The following is a 26651-nucleotide window of genomic DNA, read 5'->3' on the forward strand; positions in this document are numbered from 1 at the left end:
CTTGTCTACTTCAGTCAAGCATAATCTTGTTGTTGTTTAGACTTTTTCAGATTTACACTATTTTCATACAGCACTTGCATTCCTGTTTATGTGCAAATGGAAAATGTGCATAAAAACAGGTGGATGGAGGTTTGTTACATTCTTCCTTTATACATCTAAAACCTCTGTGACTTTGCTAGATGTGGGGCTCAGTATCTGATCAAACAGCATCAGCACAGTTATATGACTTCAAATGGTAAGAAGAGTTTCACAAGATGCTGATTATTTGTTTAAAAAACCATGACTGTGTTTATTGCAGCTTTATCTCAAAGGAGAGGCAGCGTTGTGGCTCCAACTGCTCATGGAGGGGTTGGCAATAATTACTTTCTCCAGCACATGTTGGAGAGGTCACTGAAGCACCTCTATCAGTTGAGAGTACTAGCCTGCACATGTATGTCAGTGGATGACCTTCTACTGATTTACTTTGCTCTAATTAGATCGGTGCTTTGGATGTGTTGCCCTCATTATATTCACCAAAGGGCAAAAGAAAAAGTTGGAGCTAGTTCAACAAAGGGCACTTAAGATTTCCAAACACATCCTTGTGCTTCTTTCCCAAGTTACACCTGTAAAAGGAGCAAAGGGAGGAAAGGCCTGTTGTCTCTGCTGCACCAGTTGATGCATTTTTCCCATCGACTGCATGACTTTTTCTTATGAACCAGACAAATAAGTGCTGGTTTATAGGCATGTGACAAATACTGCTGCATTCTAGTCCTCCTGCCTGAACAAAGTACCATTTGTTCTGATAGGTTTTAAATATGAGATCAATTTTCCTTACATGATGTGTAGCCTTGTGTTGCCTCACACATAAAATGATCCCATACAATTTCACGCATCAGTGTATAAACATTTTAACACTGAAAATGTAAGCACTGATACTGGATATGCACTGGGTATCGGCCAATGACATTACTTCATTTATCAGGCAGAAAAACAGAGTGGTCTAATGACCACCATACAAATCTCAATACTCGGAGTTTGGGGAAACATCCATAAAACTATGAAGCATCTGCACTAAAAAAAAAAAAATCCAGTTAAACTGGACCCCCAACAATTTACCACAAAATCTGCCTTAGGAAATCTATTGCTTGTTATTGCTAGGAAAACAACACTTGGAAATCCCAGATCTAAATCACTGCCAAGGGCCATTTATTATATTTTGGTTAGAACTGTTTGAAATCTTTTAAATATATATCCAAACACAGAGATAAGGATAAAAATACCACCACTATCCAACTTTGCTGGCTGGCGACAGTGTGGCACAGTGATTAGGTAGATTGCCCTTCAAGTGCCAGGATCCAATTGAATCCCTGGTGACAGCAAGCATCTGAGGTATCCTAGAACAAATCCATCTCGCCATATAAACATTCATTAAGCTCTGGAAGAAGTGGACTGCATTTTAGCAAAGATGAGGAAAGTGTAAACGGAGGAAAGCAAAGCAAACAAATTAATAGCAGAGGAGGCGAGAAGACGAGAAGAGAAATGAAGGAGAGGAGAATAACAAATGACAGGCAGCAAAGGAAAGTAAACTTGCAGTGTACCAGAAGGAAAAAAAGAAAAATCCACATCTGGTTCCAGATGTGTGTCAAGGAAAAGGTGTCGAGAGAGAAATGTAACGGAAGGCGCTTCCAAGTTTTATGAAATATGTTCTGCTCAACAACTGATGTTTCTCCATGTCTATACACATCCCCCACAGTCCCTGAATACTGTGTTTCCTCTGTGTAGGTGGTACCTAAGGTATGTATTTTAATGCTGATAATTTATTGAAAACATCGAAAGAATCAGCTCTTTCTCATTAACATGCTGGCTCAGGTGACTCATACCTAGTCTATTTCCATCCCTGGCACAAGATCACAGACAAATCTGTGTAGTTGGAGCTCAAGAACTATTCAGTGTCAAATGTAGCCTCCTTTTTCCCTCAATTATATACGCCTCCATTATGAAGATGAGTCATGTTCATTATGCCTTAGAACAGTAGATGAAACTATCTGCAACAGATTAGCTTTGGAGTGTATACTGCTCCCAAAGTTCAAGGGACTACTCAAGGATCTGATGCCTCAGCCTTTTCATGCAAGTTAGGACACAGAGATTTGAAATAGAATGTTAGCAAATGCTTTGAGCCGACATGATGGCAGCTTCCATGGCCTTTATTTGAGCAATATGACATTACACTTAGCATAATATTTTGTTCCTGCATATGGCTTGGTCAGGAGAAGTATGCCTGGCTCTTGCTTCCTTCTCTTTTTTTCTGCTATCACTTTATGCAGCAGTCTTACCTCTACCCTTTCCCTCTCTTTTCCCACACTGGATGAGAAGCATTATGTTTTTACCACCTAGGTGACAAGCACATTTTCACTAGCTTAAAGCCTTGAAGATAACCTCAAAAGAACAAACTGTCACCATGGAACGACAGGGGCCAGGTGGCAAGGAGGAAGCAGGGCTTATTTCAGGCATCTTTCAATTTCTCAGTGACAGGATAGTCTCTCTGATGTGCCGCTTGCCTCCATTTTCTTTGGATCTGGGCTGATGTCAGTATTTGTGTTAGAAGAAGTGGGGAGAGAGGGCAGACATAGGGGTGAGATCAATGTAACTCAGGAATAAAAGTGTCAAAAAAGTCCACCCCCCCCACACACACACTTCTGTTTCTGCTGCATTTGTGTAAAATGTCAATGTGTGTCTTTTTTCCTGATGTTCTTTTGAATGTTGAAAGTTGACATGTGCTGTAGTTTGCAAATTACAAATTCACAGAGACAGTACATTATACCAGTTGACTCTTTCTCTTGCAAAAATCAGCCTTGTTCAGGAGCTGGCAAGTATCTGAGCAAAGTGACACCAACTTTAATTGATTTTGGGGTTTCCTTAGCACTATTTCAAAATATTTTCTCTGCTTTCAAGTGAAATGATATCAAAGGACTTCAATATATTACAAAAGGTTAACTGTGTTTGTTTTAATAGCTATGATTTTTTATCAACTATCAGTGAATCATTTAGTCATTAATACACCAAAACATGATTATTTTACCCAGAGGACTCCGTAATGATAAGCTGTGTGTATTTGGCCTTGAACACCTCAAGTGGTCGTAGTAATGATGACACAAGCCACTAAGTGAATTTGTTAATGCAGTATACAGTATGAAGGAAGACCAGCTTCTTTCAGTTAGGAGGTTGGGATGGATGGGTCGATCAGAAAACATAGGACGATCCCACAATCGACTGTTCAATTCCAGTTTGAAATACTGTGTTTGTGTCCGTGACATTTTAAGCCAAGCCTCGATCTGAGCGCTCCCCGAAGTGAAGCCACCAAAACTCGATTCCCCTGTGGTTTTGGTAGATATTATCATGCTGATATGTGTACAAGTGGTTGTTTTTCTAGTAAGTTTGTTTTTAATAAGCTACTTTATGATATAAAAAGAGGTGTATTTCAGTTTAATTGACAGTTTTGATTGGCAGTTCGATGCTGTCACTCCACCTCTAGTCGTTACTGTGCAGAATCTGGTTGCAAAAAAAGCAAGATGGCAGCCGCCGTATTCACCATCTTTCGGCTTCATTTTTGCATAGTGGAGGAAAGTGGTGATGCCATATCCACCGATCAGGCATAATGTTATGACCACTGGCAGGTGAAGTGAATAACACTGACTATCTGTTACAGTGGCACCTGTCAGTGTGTGGGGTTTATTAGGCAGCAACTGAACATTCAGTTCTTGATGCTGATGTGTCAAAAACAGGAAAAATGGTCAAGTCGCTGATGTACTTGCTTTTTACTCGCTTTCACATTAGCATCATTGTTATTGGTTATTTGGTTTCTGCATTTTAGGCTTGGGCGAGAGTCTGACTAAATACAGTGCTTTCTTAGACACTTCTCATCCTAGTTGGCTTGTGGTTGATTTGGGAATATTTATAATTCCATCTCACATGGGCAAACTCCATCCACTGAAGAGAATAACATGGTACAGTATGATGGAGAGCTGTAGTGAAAGCTACTGATTGGACATCATGATAAGACTGTTTGCCAGCTAGCATACCACTTTAAAAATCTAACCTGATTGTGTGGTTGTTGTGTTTTGTTTCCAGAACAATCAAGGTGGAGGTGTATGATTGGGATAGGGATGGCAGGTGAGTGTGATTGCCAAGACATGACACTACTGGTATTAAATCGAGTCTTTAACTTGTAATTCAACATCGACTGTAATTAGAGATTTACCAATCTTCAGTTAAGGAATATGAAGTCAAAGGTAAGCTGAGTTTATGGTAAAGGCTTGGTAGAATATTTACCCAAACAACTGATCATTTCCTTTCAACAAAGTTCCATCTTGTTCCAAACATCTCTCCTGTTATTTGTACCTTCTATTTTTCATGCTCACCAGTGTTTCTCCTCCTTTATTCTCACAGCCATGACTTCATTGGGGATTTTACGACCAGCTACCGAGAGCTAGCTCGAGGGCAGAGTCAATTCAATGTATACGAGGTGAGCAACTCCACTGTTTTCACAGTTCAGCAATGGGTCTGTGGGCTCCTGGGATCTGGAATCCCTGTCTGCTGGGTGCCTTGGAACCCAGTTCTGACACAAGTTACATTTCTATTGCTGCCATCACTGTTGCACTGTTTCCAACTACTTTAGCACATTCTTTTCCTTGGGTATCTTCTACTGTTGCTGCAAACAAGTGCATTTATTCAAGAGTCACAAAGTTATTCTACACATTCCTAATTTAATTTTTAAAGGGCATTTATGCATGTCTCCCTGCCTTCCCCAAGCAGTTATACATGCAATTAAATATTTCCTCTGCCTGTGTCCTACTTTTTAAAAGCCAGGATTTATTTTGCCACTACGATCACCTGGATACAGACACACATATAAATGGAGTTATTAGCTGTAGTGGGAAACAGAAGTAATAGAAGAACAATCCAGGGATTTAAAATGTTCATAGCTATTTCTCAGTGCTTCTCATGGGATAGCTTACAGTGTCTCTAGACAGCATATAATACAGCTCTGTATGCAAATTACAAACAGAAGTCATTTAAATGCCTCATCCTAGACTCCAAGGTTGATGGGTTAGGCCTGAAAATTATGTAAGAGTGTCCTATGTGTATTGACATCACTAGTTATTTCATTCAGAACAGAAATTATGTTAATTTATGGGGAAATGTGACAGCTGTAGGAGTACTAGTATCAAGACTACAAGTGAAAAGTAACTTGTGTAAAAGCAAAAACCAAAACAAAAATCTAACATTTAATAATCGAAAGTCACAATCTTACCAGAAAAGAGAACATGTCGATACCTCCATGCTCAGTGGTTTGGTGGCCTTCAAGCAAAGAACAAATACTTGTCTTCTGGATGTCAGTTCCATTTTACACTACTTCTGATTCCTCTCTACCTCCCAGTGAGACTGAAAGGCCCTTTACCTTTTGCATCAGCAGATTGCTCAGTGTGTCAGACAAATTGCCATCCCTCCATCTTAAATTAGGGGCTGTCACTTTCATGCCTAGCAGCCATAGAGAATCGAGGTAATGAGCTGAAAGGTCTCTGGATTGACATTTCTGTCTTGTTCTGGGGCTGGTACAATACTGGTAAAGTAAATACAAGTCTTGCACCTTAAGCCTCTCTCACCCATCATTTCTTTAGGCTGAAATTCATTGTTTGAATGTTTGATCATACATGGGGCTACAGTTTCCCATAAAACCCATCTGTTACTTCATGCACACAAGTCTCTTGCACTCCCTCCTTCCTTGATATTATTTCCATTACTTGCATTGCTCCCCACTGTTCATCCTGTCTACAAACTACATACAGTTCATATAGAAAATTCATCATACCCCTTTAAACCAGTCACATTTCTTTCCACTTACAGCCTGAAATCAAATCCCATCAAAAATAATTTTGTTGCCTTATTTATATATCCTTAGTTACAACATTCAGGTAACAAAAACTAGGGAAACAGGGTATGTTTTGATTGGTGTTTTATGTTTGGTTTTCATCAAACACAACGGACAAGTTTGAGTTAAATAAGTTCAATCTTGGTCTTAAAAACTTCCAAATATTTTTTTACAAAGTGCAAACCAGACTCAGTGTGGCACTTTTTCAGAACAGGCTTCTTTCTCACCACCAAACTCTACACACCGGCTCTGTTTAAAGATTGTTGTCATAATGCACACACACTTAATCTCAGCCACAAAGACTTGCAAGAAGACTGGTCTCTCAGTAGCTTCCCATATCCTCCTGGCTTGATCAATCAGTTTGGAAGAACAGCCTGGCCTGCAGTGGGTGGTGAAAACTGCCCAAGACATCACGAGGACTTGTGGGGAACAGACTCCACTTCCAGCCATTGAGGGTGTCCACAGGGAACACTGTCTCCGACGCACTCGCAGCATTCTCAAGGACTCCTCTCACCCTGCTCACAAACTGTTTGACCTCCTGCCCTCTGGGAGGCGCTTCAGGAACCTCTGGACCAAAACCAGTAGACTCAGGAACAGCTTCTTCCCCACAGCTGTCTCTTTACTGAACTCTGTCCCCCGTTGACCCCCCCTGTCTTCCTCTATACCATTACACACACCTCATCACCTTCTCATCTCTCCTCCCGGGACTCATGCAATGCACTTCTGTTACCTGTAACACTGAAGTGATCTGTTAATTTGCACATACTCTACTCACAGAATACTGCTCTGTTATTCATTTGCACACTGTTCATATGCTCATAATGTATATTTATCTTTATCTCTGCATTATTTACATCCATTGAGCTGTTCACTCATGTAACTTATCTTCTTATTCTGCACCGTTTCATCCCATCTCATCCTGTTGCACTAGTGTTCCATAAGCTTAATGTACTTTGTCCATTACTGTAATTTGAATCCATAGTCTGTTGTATATTGTACATTACCCTACATATCTTACTGTAAATATCAATTGTAAATATCCATCTGGAAATGAGTTCTGACTGTACAGACTGTAGATACTGCACACTCTGCACTGCTGTTATTGCACTTCTGGTTAGATGCTAAACTGCATTTCATTGCCTTGTACTTATACATGGGTAATGACAATAAAGTTGAATCTAATCTAATCTTATGTGAATTTATACTTACACTCTATTCCTACTACCTGGGTGCTTCAAAGATTAACATATAAAAGCTTATGATCAGTTGATAAAATGTTGCATTATTAGAAACTAGCCAGCTGTATATAGCAGTCAGAATTACAGTAGCTCCACCCTGAGCAACTACAACACTGAAGTATTATTACATTGCATTACATACATTATTAATATATCAGTGTTAATGCAGTGTTAATACTGACAAGGACCATTCCACGTTTACTTTTAATACTTGTTGCTAATTATATATACACACTTTATTATACTTTTACTTAAGTTTTAAAGGCAAAACCTCTTCCATCTTTGAGAAAAAACGTACTGTATATGCTCAGGTGTCAGTTTATTAGGCACCATACACAAAGCAAGAACAAATGCAGTCTAATAAAACAGTCCTACAATAATTTATTTCTTTATGAAGGTGAGAATGTTCAGTTTTTGCTAAAACTGTTTTAGAGAGGTGATTATTTTTGGAAGATAGTTAGTGGCACTGTTGAACTGGCACATTAGTATTTTGTCCATCCCATTTACACCAATCAGCCATAACATTATGACCATTTGACGTGAATAATTCTGGCTGACAATCTTGTTACAGTGGCACCTGTCAGTGTGTGGGGTTTATTAGGGAGCAAGTGAACATTCCGTCCTCAAAGTTGATGTGTTGGAAGCAGGAAAAACAGGCTAGAGCAAGGATCTGAGTGACACTGACAAGAGCCAAACTGTGACGGTTGAACAACTGGGTCAGAACATCTCCCAGCCTGCAGGTCTTGTTGGGTGTTCTTGTCTGCAGTGGTTAGGTTCCTACCAATAGTGTCCAAGGAAGGACAAACAGTGAACCAGCAACAGGGTCATGGACGCCCACAGCTCACTGATGATGAGGTTGACATACTGCAGATTTCATTTATCCTTTGTTTGAATCTTGGTTAAACTGGCTGAAAATAAGAAACATTATACATGATGTCTATGAAGAGAAGAGTGGTGATATCAGACATATAGTGGGGTGGCTGCTGAATTTGTCCAAACATTACCTCTAACTCATCCCCACGACCACAGTTTTCACTCCTTCTAAATACGTTTTTCACAGAATGGTAGAGAAATTAGTTCTCTTCCTGAACTATTGAGGCAAATGGATTCACAGAAAATGCACAGTGAGCTGCAGAGTGACATGAGTTCTGACCAATTGCCTCATTGACTCCTGTGTACACAGTTTTAGCCAGGTGGTCATTATGTTATGACTGAGCGGTTATATCATAGAGACTAGGCTAAATAATGTACAGTCTATTCACAAAATAATATTTTTGCCTAAAGCCACAAGAATATTAAGAATATTTTGTGCTTATGTACTCATTTTAGATGACATGCACCTCTCATTATTTTTAGGTGATTAATACTAAGAAGAAAATGAAGAAAAAGAAATATGTCAACTCTGGAACAGTGAGTATGAGCTCCTGCAGCTAATCAGGACTGGCACTGTGCCTCTTCTCTGCACCACACCTACTCCTCTTCAGTTCAATTATTCCATCTTTTTTTGTAACAAAAAATAATAATTCGAGAGTATGTTCTGAAAAGAAAAAAATACATTTTCACACAATTTTCTTATGACACACCAATTATATTAGAAAGCAGAAAATAGGTTTTGTTAAATGAGCAGTTTTGAGATTCGGCTAAAAGACGTAAGAATAGTTTCTGTGTATATGCATTACCTGAGCAGTTTGAAAGAACTATATGACATGTAGTTGATGAGGAAAGCTGGCTGCAGTAAAGTATGTAAGTAGGACAAAATGAAGGATGAAGGTGCTACAGAACTTGAAAGACATGATCTGAGAGATCACAGTGGGTGACACCGACGATCAATTGAGACACCAATTTTCAAGCAAACGAACCCAGCAGCATGGGCATGTGTAAGTAATGCATACAAATGCATCTCATCCTCTCTTCAAACTCATCCTCTAGCAATGCAAATGACTCATCAGAGAGCAGCTGGCTCTCATCGTCTTCCAGAGTGTCAAGTGCTGAACCAAGTCAAGATGGGATTTTTTTTTTTTTTTTTGTATTTCAGAGGAGCATCCTAAAATCAGTGTTTAATCGGATCTCCCCTCTCGTCTTTAATTCCAGGTGACCCTGCTCTCGTTCTCAGTGGAGTCAGAGTTCACATTCTTAGATTACATCAAAGGAGGGTAAGTTGGACTGACCATTTGCATGCGTGAGAAGCCATTTTGTGGAAACGGTACAAGCTAGCATACAACAACATACAGCAACATTACCACTGGAGTCGTGTTTATGGCCAGCTCCGTTTTGGTGTCCAAAAACAGAGGCTTTAGCTGCTAAAGGCTCTGTTAAAGCCACTGCTGGTTGGTAACTTTGTATATCTGCTGTTGGGCAGTATGTCTATCAGACCTTATAGTGAGGACAGCTGCTTGCAGAAACAATTACAAGTCATCATCTTGAGAGTTGCTTATGAGAATTTTGAACTCTATTATCTATAGAGTCTCCATTAGAAATTGTGTAAAAAGCACATACTTCACTTCCCTTATCTTTTACATATTGGCACCACTGCAACTTTGTTAAACTAATGTTTAAGTCCCCAGTGGGTGCCGACTGTGTTATTAAAATGCTAAATAAATTTTAAATTTGATGTCTTCAAAGAGGGTACCCTACCAACTCTCCGCCCTCAGCTGAGTTTTAGCACTGGAGGCTGAGCTGAATATCAGATGTTTCTCAGGTGTAATATGCCTTACATGCTGGTCAGCCTGGGCTTCAATCTGCCCTGTCCCATCACAGTGGGCAGGCTGTCGGGGGCTTTATGGGCTGTGGCATGGCTGACAAGTGTGAGAGATTTCACAGACATTTCCTGGCTTTGGATGATCTATGATACAATAACCTTAAAGTTTAGTGGCCTGACTTCAAAAAATATCCCTGTCATTCTGTCCTCTAACATTACTCTAGCACTTACTGAATAACATGTCAAGAGAGCCGTTGCTTGTGAATGTGCAGCCGCTTGCTCTTAAGGAAACAGGTGAACGTTAGGAAAGGGTCACTTAAACTGTCCAAGCATTTTTCTGTAATATTTGGTGTCACAGCTTTCATCATGATGCAAAGTGAACTCTGGCAGCTTTCAGGTCATCTTTGACAAGCACTCGTAACAGGACAAGAATAATTTGGCTATTCAAATAGCTCAAAAGCATTTTCACCTCAGTGTAGACTGGAGTGGAATGAAATGTCAGACTGTTGATTTTTCTCACTTTTAAAGTCTGCAGCAGTGGGGCAGTGCAGGAGCGAGGACCGAGAAGACAAGATACGCCTTGAATATACCGTAATGATAGCGGCCTCTCTGCACTGATTATGGTTTAGTGCACTTCATTAAACCAACAACTTTAGCTTTTACCAGCCTAGAATTTGAATTACATTGAAGAAGAATCTTTATGAATCAGCACAATCAAAATTAATGAATGTTGAGGTTAGCAATGTCAGGCTGCATCCCATCTATCTCCATCCCAAACTAAAAGGTTAATGTGAGTCTTTAACTCATTCATATTATTACTGCTCTTTTTCCTTCCTCTTTGGTGGCTCTCGCAGATAATGAGAGGCTGTCGTTCACACCCCCAAGGCCTCGTCTCATTGTCATAAATTAACAAAAATAGGGGAGTGCTTCATCAAGCTGTTAAAATTAGATGATGATTTGCTCTTAAGTGCTCCATCAGTCTAATTGCTCGTTACCCAGCTCAAGCTGCGTTACTGCTGTCAGAACGTCACGAGCGGTATATACCATTTCGCTTAACCATCACCCAGTATAACCTCACAGGCTAATGCGGATCACTTTTCTATTCCACAGTCTTTTTCGCTGTGTGAGTCTCCATTTAAGAGAGCGGGGCTGCACCTCTCTCTCTCTCTCTCTCTCTCACACACACACACACACACACACTTGAACACAACACGTCAGTCGAGGATCACAATGCTTCAGCCCAGTATTGGAGACTGTATGAGCAGTTTATCAAACAGCTGTTGAACAAGCAGAACACAAACTCTCAGAAAAGCCCGCGGTCCATTCACTGAAGTCCCTGTTTTACTGCCAACCACCGAGTGTGTCTCCACACCGTCCTTGAGGTGTGAAGATGCTGACATTTAACCAATCAAGGGCGACCGCTTTGTGTACACACACACACACACACACACACACCCTCCCTCTCGCGCTCTTGGACCCTGATTTTAGCGGTACCTCCTGAGGGATGCTGAAATTTAGCTCCTGGAATGCACCTCCAAGCGTGCAAGAATCCTTTCACTGTCTCTGAGGCTTCTCAGCATGTCCTGCTACTCCTTCTCATGGAGGTGAAAGTCAGATAGAGACAAAACAGACATAAAACAAGACAAGAAATTGCAGTGAAAATATTAAATATTGATCTGTTTGCAGCCACAGTAAATCATCATAAGAAATAATTGCCATAATTTGTGTATGATGTTCCTCAGTTTTACAGATAATGTTCTAATGTCTCAAAGAATGTGGATATGTGTGGCCATGTGAGCAGTGGGATTTAATGAGGCTTGGCATGTTGTTATTGCTGGCTGGTGTCTGATGCTGATTTTTTCCCCCATGTCCTCCCCTCCATCCCCTTTTTAGAACACAGATCAATTTCACTGTGGCCATCGATTTCACAGCATCTAACGGTGAGTGATACTAAGGGTAAAGTGTGACGGTGAGGCCACAGTACTCTGAGTGTGGCATGTCCGATTTCAGATTCAATCACACAGACACACACACACACCCCCACCCAGTGGGTACAGGCGCACAAAATATACACACTGTCGTCTATAAGTGGAAGGCTCTTCCCTCTAAATGCTCTGTCAATACACACTAAATAAAAGTTATGGCATGCATTTTAAGAAAACTAAAATAAGGCACAGGTGGAGTAAACCCCTCAGGTTGACATGAAAACCTCTGTTTCTGTTTCTTTGTATATTTTTGTAGCCTTTCAAACCACAAGTGCAAAAGTGTAAGGAATGGATTAAACATTGTGTTTTTTATTTAATATAAAGCTGCAAATGTTAGCATGTCTGGCTAGCTAGTTTGAGAGTAACTCAGTGTTAAACAGTAAGGCCAGTCACTTTCTATATTAACAGTATTTTCAACAGTCCTCATACAGAGACTAAAACGGACACCGATTTGCCTCTACCTCACTGTCAACTGTCAGTCCTGGATCAACTTTTTCACCTGTGCCTTAAACCTCCATTGTTGTTCAAAAAGGATTAAGAACATCAGTGACCCCCACCGCTGCATTGGGTGACATGTTTCTTCATTAACAAACTCCAGACTGGAGTGCAAGGAGCTAGTGGAATGTAAACAAAGCAGAGAGCTTGCACAAGATCTCACATGTGCAGTTGACTCTCGTGCTAACTTCAGGAAGTTATGGCCGCTCGGAGACTTTGTGGCAACATAGTCGGGTCTGGGGTTTCATTATAAAAAAAGTGTTACCCGGTGATTTTCCCAGGTGTGTTTTTAATAGTTTTTGAACAACAATGGAGGTCTATGTCACAGACAAACAAGCTAATCCAGGGCTGACAGACATTAACTGTGAGTAGAGGAATTTCATCATCTGTTTTAGTTTCTCTATGGAGATTGCTGAAAATACTATTACTACAGAAATGACTGGCCTTATCTTTTAAGGTTACTTCCAAGGCCAAGGAGCATTACTTTCCCTGCGAACAAACTTGTCCTGGATTTGGGAAAGCTTACACTGCAGCAACTCCAGCCAAGTACAAGTACAGTAATTGAGTAAATGTACTTACTTTCCACCACTGTGAAAAAGCCAGTCAAAGACAGATTCTCCGGCCAATTCACACACCTAGTGTTAAGCTAATGTTGCCAGTCTTTGTCAGTCAGAAATGAGAAGCCTACTCCTCTGAAATTAAGAATCCATTGTTTGCTAAATTGCTAAACCTTTGGGTGATAAATCTATCACCGTTATCACTGTAAATTACATATCAGTTGTGCTGGAATGGGAAGTGATGGCAATTTCTCCAACCATGGTGTCTGTCTAGGTGACATACAATTTGCTGTTACACTCTGAATCCAAGATAAGCTCACTTATATTACATCTTGTCAGTACACAGCCTGACCAGGCAAACAGCAGGATGCCTGCTATCAGACAGCACATACAAGAAATCAACTGGTGATGGCACATTACCTAAACAACTGGGCTGCTAATACTGACTGACTTTATGGTGTGTTATTACAGTGGGAATATTTATGAAGGTTACTGCCCTTGATTGTGTCATAAACTTGGTAATTAAAGGTTGTGATGTATCATCTCTGAGGACTGGAGATGACAGCTTTACCTGACAGAAAGAGCGTTGTGATCAGTGTCATTTTATTACAGAAAACATGCACAGGGACAACACGATGCGTTGTAGAAGTCGTATTTTTACACTCCATACACCACGATTGTCCCAACAGGTAACCCATCTCAGTCCACGTCACTGCACTACATGAATCCGTACCAGCTGAACGCCTACGCCATGGCCCTGAAGGCTGTCGGGGAGATCATTCAGGACTACGACAGTGACAAGATGTTCCCTGCTCTAGGCTTTGGAGCCAAACTGCCCCCTGATGGACGAGTGTCACATGCGTTTCCACTGGTGATGTCAACCTCACCTCATTTCACCGTTGATTAATATGTTCAGTGGATTTTAATCTAGGCTATTTTATGCTTTTTCATTTGCAACTTTCAGAATTATGCCAATAAATTTTCCAATTTATTGCATTTATTCAAATTTATGGATCTTGTGCATGGCCCGGTAGTAAACAAATAAACACCAGCTAATGAAATCTGTGCATGATTATCATCTTGGTGCTTCTTTGCTTGATAAATGTGTTCACCAAGCCCATGATATAATTGCTGTCGGTTTCCACTGTTTTTCTCCTCTCTAGAATGGAAATATGGAAAATCCTTACTGCAATGGTATTGAGGGCATCTTAGAGGCATACCACCAGAGTCTAAAGACCGTGCAGCTTTACGGGCCAACTAACTTTGCCCCGGTGGTGAACCATGTTGCCAGGTGAGGAAGCCACGCAAGCTGGCAAATAACCTTTTTACTCCCATTCAAGTGGCAAGGCAGCAAGGACACAGACGTTTTATTAAATGTAATTATCAATGCTGTTGTTTTCACCTTTTCTTTCTTCTACATACACCAAAAATCCACCTCTCTCTTTCATTTTTCCATAATAAGCATAATAAAGAGCAGGTAAAAAAAAAGATTTTTACATGCAAATTTAAGAACAACTTCTGCATTCCTTATTTATACATTCATCTTTGCTTAGTCCGAGTCATTTTAGTTTAATCCCTGTGGATTTTCCTTGTGGCAACTTTTCCTAGTTTTTTCATTATATTTATTTCTATTCAAATATTAAAAGCACGATGATAAAAACTGAAACCCACACGAATGTTCTCAGACTTAAAAGTATTTATATGCAGAGAGAAAGAACCATTGTTCAGTGTTTTTCGAAATACCTGCGGATCAGCGGCTCAGACAGAAAGCATTTTTGTGCCCATACGATGTCTGTATGGGGATCACTGATCATGTACAACAATCCAGTAATCAAAAATAAACACCCACATTTACATATCTGACTGCTGGCCTTTGAATTCCTGTGTCACTGCTTTTCTGCACTGAATATCTGTCCTGCTAGACACAAACAGAATGTCGCATGCTTGAATGACTTTAGCTTGGCTGGCAGCTATCAAAAGAACAGTGGATGACAAATGAGCCTTCTGGCCATTAACATATACTGACATATTACTCAGAGCTGACAACACAAAATCTATGCGAACTGTGACATGATCTGAGCGGTTTCTTGTGCCACGGGCACCCACCTCCACCTCTCATTGCTACTGTTTCCCTCTCCATTTCTAATTTGTTGTAGCCTCAGAATTCTCCATCTGATTACACCGGTGCTCTGTTGTGCTTAAAAAATGTCATCCTGATAAAATTTAGACAATCTGTGGCAGGAAACCACAGCTGTGAGAATACACAACCAGTGTTAGGGTTTAGCATTTAAATAGGTAAACTCAAGAGATTTAGATGTTAATCTATGAATCAAAGTGTAAATCTGGTTTAAACTTGATTGTTTGGACTGATTAATCCTTGTGTATCATGAGGAATTTTAATGGTTGTTATCTGAAGTACACCACAGAATTATATTTAAAGAGTATATTTAATGCATATAGAGCTGAACTGTTGAGTCATTTGTTTCTGTATTAAAAAATTAAAACAGCAGCCATTTAATTTTTTTCTTTGTGTGTGTGTTTATGTGCATGCAGGTATGCAGCGGCGGTGCAGGACGGCTCTCAGTACTTTGTGCTGCTCATCATCACAGATGGTGTCATTTCCGACATGGCCCAGACCAAAGAGGCCATTGTAAATGTAAGACTAGGAATGTGGGGAAACACTTCAATTATGAACTAAAGAAAAATGCTAATGACATATATGATGCTGTGAAATGAATGGATTACATTGAGAAAAATGGGGTAACAATATCATTACCTGAAGAAAAAATACTAAATCAATAATCATTAACTATTGAGGGATGAGTTGGACACTTTGGGGAATTTGATTACTCATTTGCTAAGAGTTAGATGAGATGTATACCACTATCGGTACAATAAATATGACAGTACAGCTAGCAGTAGTATAGCTTAGTGTACTTGAATCAAGGGCAGGAGAGGACCTGGTAGCCTTTAATCCTCAAATCTGAAAATCTGGACCCAGCAAATATTTGGCTTTAAACTTAAAAAAAAAACACTTAATAGATGTCAAATTTGTCAGTTGACTAATCAATTATTCCGTTATTCTTTGGAGCAATGGAAAAGACAGTTGTGGATTCATATGGATACTGAGCTCTAGCACTCACTACTCACTCATACATGAAGCCCAGACTTTCATTGTGTCTACCTGAACCTGTGACTGTAGCAATCTAAAGGATGATGCCAATTTTCTTTTGCTTTACAGATGACTTCACATAGCAGCCCCCTTTTTTCTGTGCTTTAACTGCCCATTTCAAAACCTTTGTAGTGCATGTGTACACTCAATCAATATATAGCCTAATGATGTACCTGACAACTACACCAAAGCATTTCAAGGTGCAGGTGATGCTTTTATTTCATGCGAAGCAATTTTTGTATCAACTTAGCAGGAAAAAAACAAAACATTAAAACTAGAGTGAATATATTTATGAAATACACCATTTGTTGTTGCCTCAGTAAATAAAGAACACAGTGTTACAGCGTATTCCTCAGGAGTTTTCTCCAAAACTTTTCCTCTTTTTTTCTTCTAGTTTTAAATAGCAGGTGACTGGCTTCCTTTCTTGTCCTCTTCTCTTCTGCTTTTCTCCCCTCCTCTGCCCCATCATCCTGCCACAGGCACAGAACACCCAGCAGACTGGATTTAAAGGGAATTTGCGACTGTTAGTCAAAACATTAGAACAGCCACACCTTCCTTTTAAGATCTTGCCTGCTGCTCTATCTCTCTGACTGCCTACTTATGCTTGCCGCTTCCACTGCTTTCCCTTTTGCTCTCAACCGTTCACGGGTGAGGGCGGACACACCGCTGCAGTTATACAAGTCTTTCCTAATACTTATTCATGCTGGAAGGAATCTTCCAAAAAAAAAAAGAAAAGAGTGAGAGCAACTAATGTCAACATTTGGAGAGGGTTTGCATTTGTGCATGATGGTTTTATGCCTCCGCTCCAGCGACAGCCATGGCCAGAGGCATTACGTTTTCAGGTTGTCCGCCCATCGCATTCTCATGAAAATGCTATCTCAGGAACACCTCAAGGGTATTTATACAAGTTTGGCACAAACGTCCACTTGGATTCAGTATGACAAAGTTCTCAAAACTCAGTCCTCTAAGTGAAGACGGCACTTTTCTCACTGGAAGTTACTCACTAGAATCACTTATGTCAATATAGTCCATTCTGTCAAAAAATGCATTTAATATCTTTTATTCAATTCTTTCAAAGTCTTCATTTTCATGAGTCTGGACAGACATGCATGTGAACTGCAACGTGACTGGCTGGGGGAAGGTATACAACTGCAAGGTGGAAATTCTAGTTTTTATGTTTTGTATGGATAGAAATCGTCTGTCTCATGTTTTACAATAACATAGACCCGTGTAGTGGCTAATCAGTCACAAAAGCATCCACCTGCCAGTCAGGTAGCAACCCCCTCCCCTGCTCATAGCCCTCTATCTCTGCCTCATTCTCTCTGTGCAGCTTCTGAAACTCTTTCACTCAGACTTTTTCTGCCTCTCTCCATTTCGTTGCCTCCTAATGATCTAAAACTTGTTCTGTTCTTTCCATACATTTCCCACCATATTGTTTATGAAATAATCTGCTGCCTGGTGTTTTTTTTCTTTTTCATTTTCTCCTTGTTATCTGTCAGTGTGTTGTGCTTCATCTCTTTCAGTGCTAGGCCCCACCAAAAACACTTCACAACCATTTTATTACCTTCCAAACTGGAGACTTTGCTGTGTAACTGGTAATGGGATAACTGGTGAAAGTTTACAGAGTGGTGAAGAATGCTGAAAGAAAGTTAACTATGTAATGTGGTGTTTATCAATGAATTAGTTGATTTTTACAGACATGGTTTGGGTTGTTTTTGAAGTGAACTAAATCCAGAAACAGTATTATTGGCTGCAGGATATTCATACATTCACAAAGTCAATTGCTCTGGATAAACTATTTATAGTACGCTCAAACATGATTCTTTTAGGATCCAAAGTCCATTGGTAATCGTTCTTAGAGCATGCATGCCTTATTCCTCTCATGAGTCAACAACTTTCCTCATGTAATCAATTTAAGATCAGACAGTAACTGTGCTGCACCCTGAACCTGCACCTACTTACTACTGCTGTGCCTGCCAAGCTTTCCATTCTCACAAGGTTTAACAGTCCCAGACTTACAATAGAAATGTTTCACCACAGGACATACATTTGTATGCATCACTGATTTCAGACAGTGGTACACAAAGCAGCATTTCATTTGTAACCAGTCAATTTAAAAAGCTGGAATAACAAGGTGAAGGTAGTACCAGCGCTTGTTTGTTGGTTTGTTCACAGTACAAGTCAAAAATGTACTGAATGGATTTAGATGGATTTTTTTTTGCAGCTGATCTGGGTCATCATCCAGATTCAAGATTTTTTTTTTAAAGGAATCATCATGGTGAAATATTTCTGCTTCTAACTCCATACAAAATGCCTACAGGGCTTGGATAAAAATTACACAATAGCATCCACATAAGATCTACCACATACCAAAGTATGATCTGGATCCAAGTAACATTCAGGGTCTGGTGATCCTGAATGTCCACATTTATATGGCCCATGGAAAACTCACTAATAACTTTCAAACTTCGATAATGATATCGATGTAATTACAAATGCTAAGGGTAGGTTTCATGGTCAAACCCTGGAAAATCTACGTTATTGTGCAAAGAGACCAAGGTTACATTTTCATGTTAAAAAGGCAGCTCTTTAAGTAGCACATCCATAGTGGTAAGTGTTGCTTGACGCTGTGTTTTGTTGTTTTAATAGAATGGATCTCAGCTGCAAGTCAGCGTGACAGAGTGATGGTAAAAGTGGGCCATGGTGGATTGCCAGGTTATTTTTGGTGGCATTTGATGTTCTGATGTGCGCATATGTCTCTAGCTACACACATACACGTATGAGTGCTTGTGCATGGAGAGACAGGCACCGACAGGAGTTGAACACTGATGTACTACGGCTAAGGTGGTGTCAAAAGAAACGTCCTATTGCCGGGTGGCAATAGGACGTTGCCTGATTTGCCACAATACTGTTGGCTAGTGCCAGAGATAAAAAAAAACTGCACTTGTTTTAACTGCACTGCAAAAATATGCCTCCACAAAACTCATTACATGTAAGAGCAGCTTTCACAATGAGCATTTATGGTGCCATCTATTGAAATTACAACAACAGAGACTAGCATGGACTGTCGGACAGTAACGCAGTCACTGTCACTGAAGCAGAGTTGAATGAAAACAGTATTTTGTATTGACATTATGTACCACATTAGTAGTAGTACTACTTTTTGTTAGCATTTAAAGGACTGCAGTATCCAAGTACAGCACAGCTGTTAGCTTGGCTATAGGCTCCTAGTCTTTTTATTTGGAATCATTCAAGATTACATCCTCACTATGCAAGTCTGCATACCATAAGATCAATATACATTTCCCAGGACAGAGTTTTGTATATGCTGCATCTTCTGCTGTGTCTACTTATTTTCCATCTAGTTTTTATTTTTGTTTAGAGACAGCGGGTGTTTCTCAAGTCTTCTATATGGATTGTCATTTCTCTCGTATCTGTCCCACCCACGTCCCTACCCATACAAGAGTCATGGAATGTCCTTGGTCGACCAGAATGACTTCCACATCAACTGAGGAAATTGGAACGATCATATGAAAGACTTGAGAAATGTCCTGTGAGCCTCTACAGTAGAGGGACTGACAGCAGTGTCATCGGACTTGAGATGTGGTTGGGAGTGGTTGGGTGGGTGACTGAGGATGGATGCTGTACTTAGTGAAGTTGGCACCTCCTCTCTCTCCCTCCTCTCCTGGCTCACAAATGCCATCTTCATGAGCCCCCTGCCATGTCCGACCTTGTCAAGGCATTTGTCAACATACTCACTCCCTGTGGACAAATGTTTCCTTTCAGCTTGACCAGCTCCCTAGACTTTGTCAATGCAAGGTTTTGGGATTGCATTTTATCAATCCAGGCAAGAAATCCTGGAGCTGAAATTTGATCACGTCTTTCTATGAAAATTGTTTACATGAGGAACCAGTTTATTGCTCCTGCAGATTACCAAAGAACAATCAAAACAGCTTGATTTCTGATGCTCCTCACCCTCTGGCCCAGTATCTCACAGAATGCTACTCGTGCTGTCACAGACTGATCCTTATTCCTCAGCCTAACCAGCAATCACTGAGCAATAACTCCATCAGAGTGTCATTCCAAGAAAAGAGCAGGGAAGCATTCATATGACAGAAAACAGCAGGAAGAAGGAAAAACAGAGACAAAAACCAGTTTCTATTGAAGGCTTGCATTAGCATCTTACTCCTGCCTTTTTAAGTAGCAAAAACATTTGTCTCTTACTCACCCTCTTTCCTCTCTCTCTTTCTGGACATCTGTTCTGATTTAAAGGTCATTCAGCTAGTTAAAGGATGATGCAGAACATTAGTGTGCTTGTAACCTATGAGGGTGAACATGTAGCTACTATAATGTCTGACATATAGCAATGAGCACTGCAGGTCAGTTGTGATGTGGACAAGCTTCTCTCTCCCTGTTGAACAAACAAAAATGTTCATTTGTGTGTTGCTTGTTTATAAAAAACAAACAAACAAACAAACAAACACTGTTTTCCCCACATTCTTTTTTAATTTCTCTGCAGGGTGCCAAGCTTCCCATGTCAATAATCATAGTTGGAGTGGGTCAGGCTGAGTTTGATGGTACGTACACATTATTTTTAACTGCTACATGGATAAAATTGTCAAATTTGTGGTAAAGTTATAATTAATGCAACATACAGTACATTCCAAGACTTCAGGTGTGTTACATCATTTTAATACAATCCACATTTGTCAAGTTAGTTAAATAAATTAAAACACTGACATTTTAATTCACACAGCTCACAGCCTATTAGCGTTACAGCCAGCACTGACCTCTCTGACACCGTTTCAGAGAAATAGCCAAGAGAAAATTACTGTACAGACTCATTTGTGTCAGTGGAGAGGGGAATGCGTAGGTGGATGCTGGCGTGATTGTAGAAGGAATAGCTGAGGTTAATTGCTGGGTTTGCAATGTTTAGTACAGACAATTCTAAACTGCACAGACTTTAATATACAACTTATTAGTTGATTATACATGCAGTAAAGACATTACTGTTGTACAGCTAAACCATCTCCCTTCTACTGATGCCAAAGAAAAACCGTACTGGTATTAATATGATACTATAAATAAATCTTTACGTCACCCTCGTCTTTGTGTCAAAGGCAACTTACTTTGCTTGCTTCTCACATTGTGCCTTTGTATTACTTATATTATGGGGACCGAAACCTTAACACACACACATTAGAAAAAAAGGGTTGTTGTGGAGGCTCAGTAGATTTTAGGCTGGTACCATGGTTTAAGGCTAAGTCTTAGGCAAGTAGTGGTTATGGTTAAGGTTAGGTTAAGCCTAACACATTCCCACAAGGAATGAAAATGCAGCGTGTGTGTGTGTGTGTGCCCACGTTCATGTTAATGTGTGCCTTCCAGCAATGGTGGAGCTGGACGGCGATGACATCAGGATCTCATCCCGGGGGAAACTGGCAGAAAGAGACATAGTTCAGGTGAGTGTCTTCTACAGCTTGAAAGAAACCAAGTGTACTCACTGTAGATGTTGAGACCAGGAACAGTAAAACAAGTGTGGGTTCAGAAATCACTGAATTAAAGGGATAACTCAGATCTCAACTGCAACCGTGCCTTCTTGAAAATAGTCTTTTATGTAATGTTTAAAGAAGCTTGGGGTTACACAGTATTTACCCTTTTTATATTATGCATTGTACATTCATACTGCTTTTTTAGTTGTTCTGCTACCATAAAACCTTGTTGGTCTCATTCATACAGCTCCATCTTTGTTTCTGTAGTGTCAAATCTCATGAGTAATTGACCGGATCGTGGGAAAATGATGATGTGCAAGGTCTCTGAGTGTTTTTAACAGAAGTAGCACAATTACATATTTGTTTGGCCGTCATGCACTAGTTAAACTGATCACGATTTGAGCTGGATCATAGATTAATTGCCTTACCACCAAGGTGAAACATTTACCTGATGGAGACCTTGATGCGCTTTGACAAATACTAGAAATATCCAAAGCAACATTCACACTCTAGTAGAAAAGTTTATCTTTCCACTTCTTCTCATTCCAGAGAGAAACCAGGGTGGTAACAAACTTTACAATCAGCATGTTGACATGACACAGTGTTAGCAGTGGAGCTTAAACATGAGCAACTCTGGGTTTCTCCACTCAGTATACCATCCAGATCCTGAAGCAACTGAGTATGTCAAACTGTACTGAGAGCTTTTCATGAATCACAGCAGTAATCCAAAAACCACATTAAGTTAGAGGAAACCATATGTTGACAATTGGGTTTCAAGTATTTTATATGTCTAGGAAAAGAGCACATTTAAGCTTCTGGATAATGTGACAAATCCCAGCGTTTCGTCCTTTCTTTCTCAGTTCGTTCCCTTCAGAGATTATATGGACAGGACAGGCAATCATGTATTAAGCATGGCACGGCTCGCCAAAGACGTGCTGGCAGAGATCCCCGACCAGTTCATCTCATACATGAAGAGCCGAGGGATCAAACCCAACCCGGAACCACCTCCCTACACACCGCCTGGACACACACACCACCACACACAGATCTGACGCCCTTCATCTTGGCTCTTCACTGAGGACTGACATCATGCAGCAACTCAGAGGGCAGCAGGAACTCTCTACGTACTGTTCTTGGTAAAAATGGGCGATGATGCACCAGGAAATGGGACTTCAGTTTTGTGCTGTATCCTCCCAGTGACCGCTAGAACGGCATTTTTGTTAGTTTCTTTTTCGGTTTCTCTTGAAGAGAGGCTGGAGACTTCCCAGGACTCCTTGGTGAAAGCCTGTTAACTGACACTGAGGCAGTGACTGTTTCCTTTCTAATTTGACAGCAGGTTGATTCAAAACAGTCATGTTGTGGTTAAAACTTGTGCTTGTATGTGGTTGTTTCTCTACATGTATCAGGACATGTGAACTTTGACCTAAGCCTTGCTCGTCAGTCATTGGTGTGGCTTAATACAGTGGTATGTTTAAGGCGCCTTTTCCCTTATAAAATCTAATTCCCCACTTGGGGATTTGTACCTCCACATCTGCTAATGCATCAGTTGTGATGGAAGGAAAGCCTACAGTTGTGTAGTTTACAGTTTATTACTTTGAACATGACTTTTCATACTTTGAGGTATCACCTCCTCTCTTCTTAAGTAAATGTTTTGAAAGCGCATGTTATGCGAGAATAATTTGGAGTGCTGCTATTCATCGATTCTGAACCAAGTACCCAATTTATTCATGCAAATCAAATATCTTTATACTGCAGATGCAATTCAACATAAGTAATGTTTGATACAGTGTTTAGGGTTTTCATTCTCTACATATAATGTACATTTGCATCACAGAGAATGTTGCATGAGAGCATTAACTAATTTACCATAACTACTTTAAAACACCTTAAATTTCTTATAATCCACTACTCTAATTTTGTAATATACCATAAATACATCAGCATATACTGTAAGTAACACACTGAGCATGTAAAGGGAGGAGAAGGGGAAGAGGGAAAAAAGGCAGGGCATTTTACATAAGGCTGAATTTACTGAATTACCAACTAGGCAAAACGGTGTTTTCCCATCAGCACAGGCCAGCCAGCTTTAATCGAGACAAGCTGGACGAGCACGGGTTGGCCTCCGTTTCCATATGTTCCTAGCAGTGGGGATAATCGTGCCGATTCGTGCTCAGTCAGCCCCGTTTATGCCCAGGAAAAAATGGGACCATGCGCTGCCTTCAACAGAACCGGCTCATCAAGACATGATTGGCCTCAGTGTGGTGCTGAGGGAAGGTCCTTACACATTTGGCACTGACATTTTTTTTTTGGTAATTTCATTGCTTGATCCCGTAGGGGCTCATGCTGCCCCTATGGGATCAAGATGCAGCAAATATGGCTTTTATGGTGCAGTGGAAACACAACCATGCTGCCTTGAGAGCAGCTCAGCACCACTCCACGGTGCACGCCTTGGCTCAGATTGCTGTGCTGATGGAAAAACAACCATGGTCAGGGTGCCCACAGACTCACTGTGGGCAATTACTTTGAAGTAACTGCCAAGACAACTGCCATCTTTGCTAATAAGCACCACTCAATCATCATTTGTTCATATTGTAATAAATAGACCCTACAGCTAATTTCTGCCACACAGTCCAATATCAAGGTAATTTGGCCTCGATTCTATCCCATACACACCACCTCTGCAACCCAGAAACTCCCATATCGGTGGAAATCTGAAAGCCGGATGAGGATTTTCATTGAATGCACCCCTGTGTTTACAAGTCTCTTTTATGTCCATTATGTTCAGTCCATAAGCAATTCTTTCATGTGTAAACCTCAACAATCTGTCACTACCGCAAAGTAAATCGAACCTTTTGGACTAATCTTGGCTTTCCCTAACCTCCTGCCGTCTGGGGCATCAGTTCAGTGTGAAGAACCATAAACAAACTGGCTTCAGCATGTCAAATCCAATTTTACTGCATCAGTAGCGAAGCTTGTAATTTGAGATGCATCCGTGTACAATGATGCAACAACAATCCCTGAGAGTGATGTGTCATCTGTGTTTTGCAAAAATGGAGAGATCATGAAAATAGAAACATTTATGATCTGTGCAAATGTACCGTATCCTTTTGATCAGAAAGCCCACAGGGCACATACAGCAGGTAGAATTATAACTGCCTCAGGGAGAGGAGAGGTTTTGATACAATGAGTCATGCCAACCTTCCTTTTCTATTTGTTTCTCATTGCTTAAATTGATAATGGTACAGTAGCTACATTAGTCCTTTTTATGTTAAGCTTTGCATTTCAAAATCATGCAGTAAATGAAGTGAAAGCAGTCATACACAAATAACAAAATGGAATCTTCACAGGACACAGATTCTTCATTTGCCACTTTGTTTTGTTTTGTTTTTTAGTGGGGCTGCATGAATATTTGTGGGTCCACCACTTTGTGGACCCGAAGCTGTAGATCATCTCAATAACTACTGAACAGACTGTTGCTAAATTTGATTCAGACATTCAGTTTCCAGAGGCTGATTTGTACAGACTGTGGCAATATCCATCATTGGGTCATTGTTTTGTGCCAAATACCTAATAACTAATGCACTTCCCATCACCCTCAGCATTACCTTGTGTTTAGTGCTAATTACCCAATGTTAGCATGCTAAAAGGCAAAGGTAAGATAGTGAACATGGTTGAAATAACTCGACTGACATCAGCTCACTGACATTGTGAGGAAGTTACCTTTTAGTTCAAAGCAACACTAACTACAGCTGTATCTTGTTTCATTTTTTTTAAACATTAGTAAATGAACTTTTCCATCTTTGTTGCGCTTTTGCTGTAGCCATTGTTCTCAAATATTTCAGTTTCACAGTTGGCGTTAACAAATTCAATCATACACTAAGATGTGCCCTTTCCTTTTAAATCAAGATAGAAAGAAGCAGAATTCATTTGAGCTGAAAAGGTTCTATTCAGATGTTTAATGTAGCAAAATAAAAGGCCTTAATGATGTTTAAGGCAAATGCTCCATCTCATTTAGCCCTGCAATGAAAGGCAGTTCAGTGGATAAACATGGCTTTTGCCAGAGAGAACAAACATTTGTTTATGGTAATTAAAATGGCTGACAGTTTACTTGCATTGTGTAATTGAGAAAACAGTTAATAGAAAGAGTGAACTTACAGTAAAATGTAAAGTGTAAGGTAACAGCTGGCTTGTACATACACAGTAGATCTATCAGCACTTTATTCTATAGGAGTGCTTATTCTATGTTTGATACATTTTCAGGATTATTACTGTACTGAAGATATTTTTGGAGTGTTTTATGAACAAGCCCTTGTTATAACTTCAACCTTTTAAAGCCCAGATGTACAATAGCCTGATGGAACAACTGTGAGTTGTCTTGAGGTACAATGAAAGCGTTTTACACACGGTGCCACCACCTGTAAAATAGAAATCAGCCCAACCAGATTACATGCATGTCAGTGCCAGACATGGCAGTAAGCTCTGTAGACTGTTTGCTATTTCTTCTCTCTTGTGCCTGATTCTTCAAACTTTTGTCTTATCGATGGTTACAAACTGTAGCTAATTAGCATGGTACAGTTAACATTTTTAAAATTTATTTTTATCTAATCCCACTGTTTTTATCTCAAGTTTTCTGATTTGCATGACTCCCTACGTTTCTTTAAACAGGTTTTTACTGTACATGATTGTCCTCTGGTGAGTTGTGAAATGCTCTGCATTGGGTTGCCTTAAATGAAAATTGATTAAAAATTACTACTTTTATAAAGGTTCTTGGAGCATTATACTTTGTCAGTGGTCAGGGTTGCAATTTAAAAGCAAACATTTAGGTTAGTTTAAAAAAAAAAACAGTCAGGCTGTTGGTTGCTGATTAGTTGAAAGGAGTTAAGTGCCAACGGCTTGAGGGAAACTCTTCATAAATAATCACATTATGTATGATTTTCATACTATTGACACTCCCACAAAAAAAATGCAGGATACAAGAGTGTGACTAGCATTTCATGTGGGAATACAATATCCTGTCTGGAACAATGGAGCAGGCTTATTGTTGGGTTTCAAAGATAGTTTTCTCATCAATGTTGAATTCCCAAAAACCCAAAGCTGAGACATCAGAAG

At 40.1% G+C, this 26651-nt stretch overlaps 1 protein-coding gene across 1 annotated transcript in view; it reads left to right on the plus strand.

Moving 5' to 3' along the window:
• cpne5b (copine Vb) overlaps positions 1–24301 on the plus strand; it is a 114258-nt gene extending 89957 nt beyond the window's left edge. The window contains exons 10-20 of the mRNA XM_020593095.1: positions 4108–4149; positions 4426–4501; positions 8503–8556; positions 9238–9299; positions 11738–11784; positions 13571–13752; positions 14045–14172; positions 15435–15537; positions 20573–20630; positions 21439–21512; positions 22403–24301. Coding sequence (XP_020448751.1) covers positions 4108–4149; positions 4426–4501; positions 8503–8556; positions 9238–9299; positions 11738–11784; positions 13571–13752; positions 14045–14172; positions 15435–15537; positions 20573–20630; positions 21439–21512; positions 22403–22594 — 1018 coding nt within the window. The 3' untranslated portion in view covers positions 22595–24301. The remainder of the gene's footprint in view (positions 1–4107; positions 4150–4425; positions 4502–8502; positions 8557–9237; positions 9300–11737; positions 11785–13570; positions 13753–14044; positions 14173–15434; positions 15538–20572; positions 20631–21438; positions 21513–22402) is intronic.
• The last annotated feature ends 2350 nt before the right edge of the window (positions 24302–26651 follow it).

This window comes from Monopterus albus, unplaced genomic scaffold (assembly GCF_001952655.1).
Source record: "Monopterus albus unplaced genomic scaffold, M_albus_1.0 scaffold18.1, whole genome shotgun sequence".
Taxonomy (NCBI): Eukaryota; Metazoa; Chordata; class Actinopteri; order Synbranchiformes; family Synbranchidae; genus Monopterus; species Monopterus albus.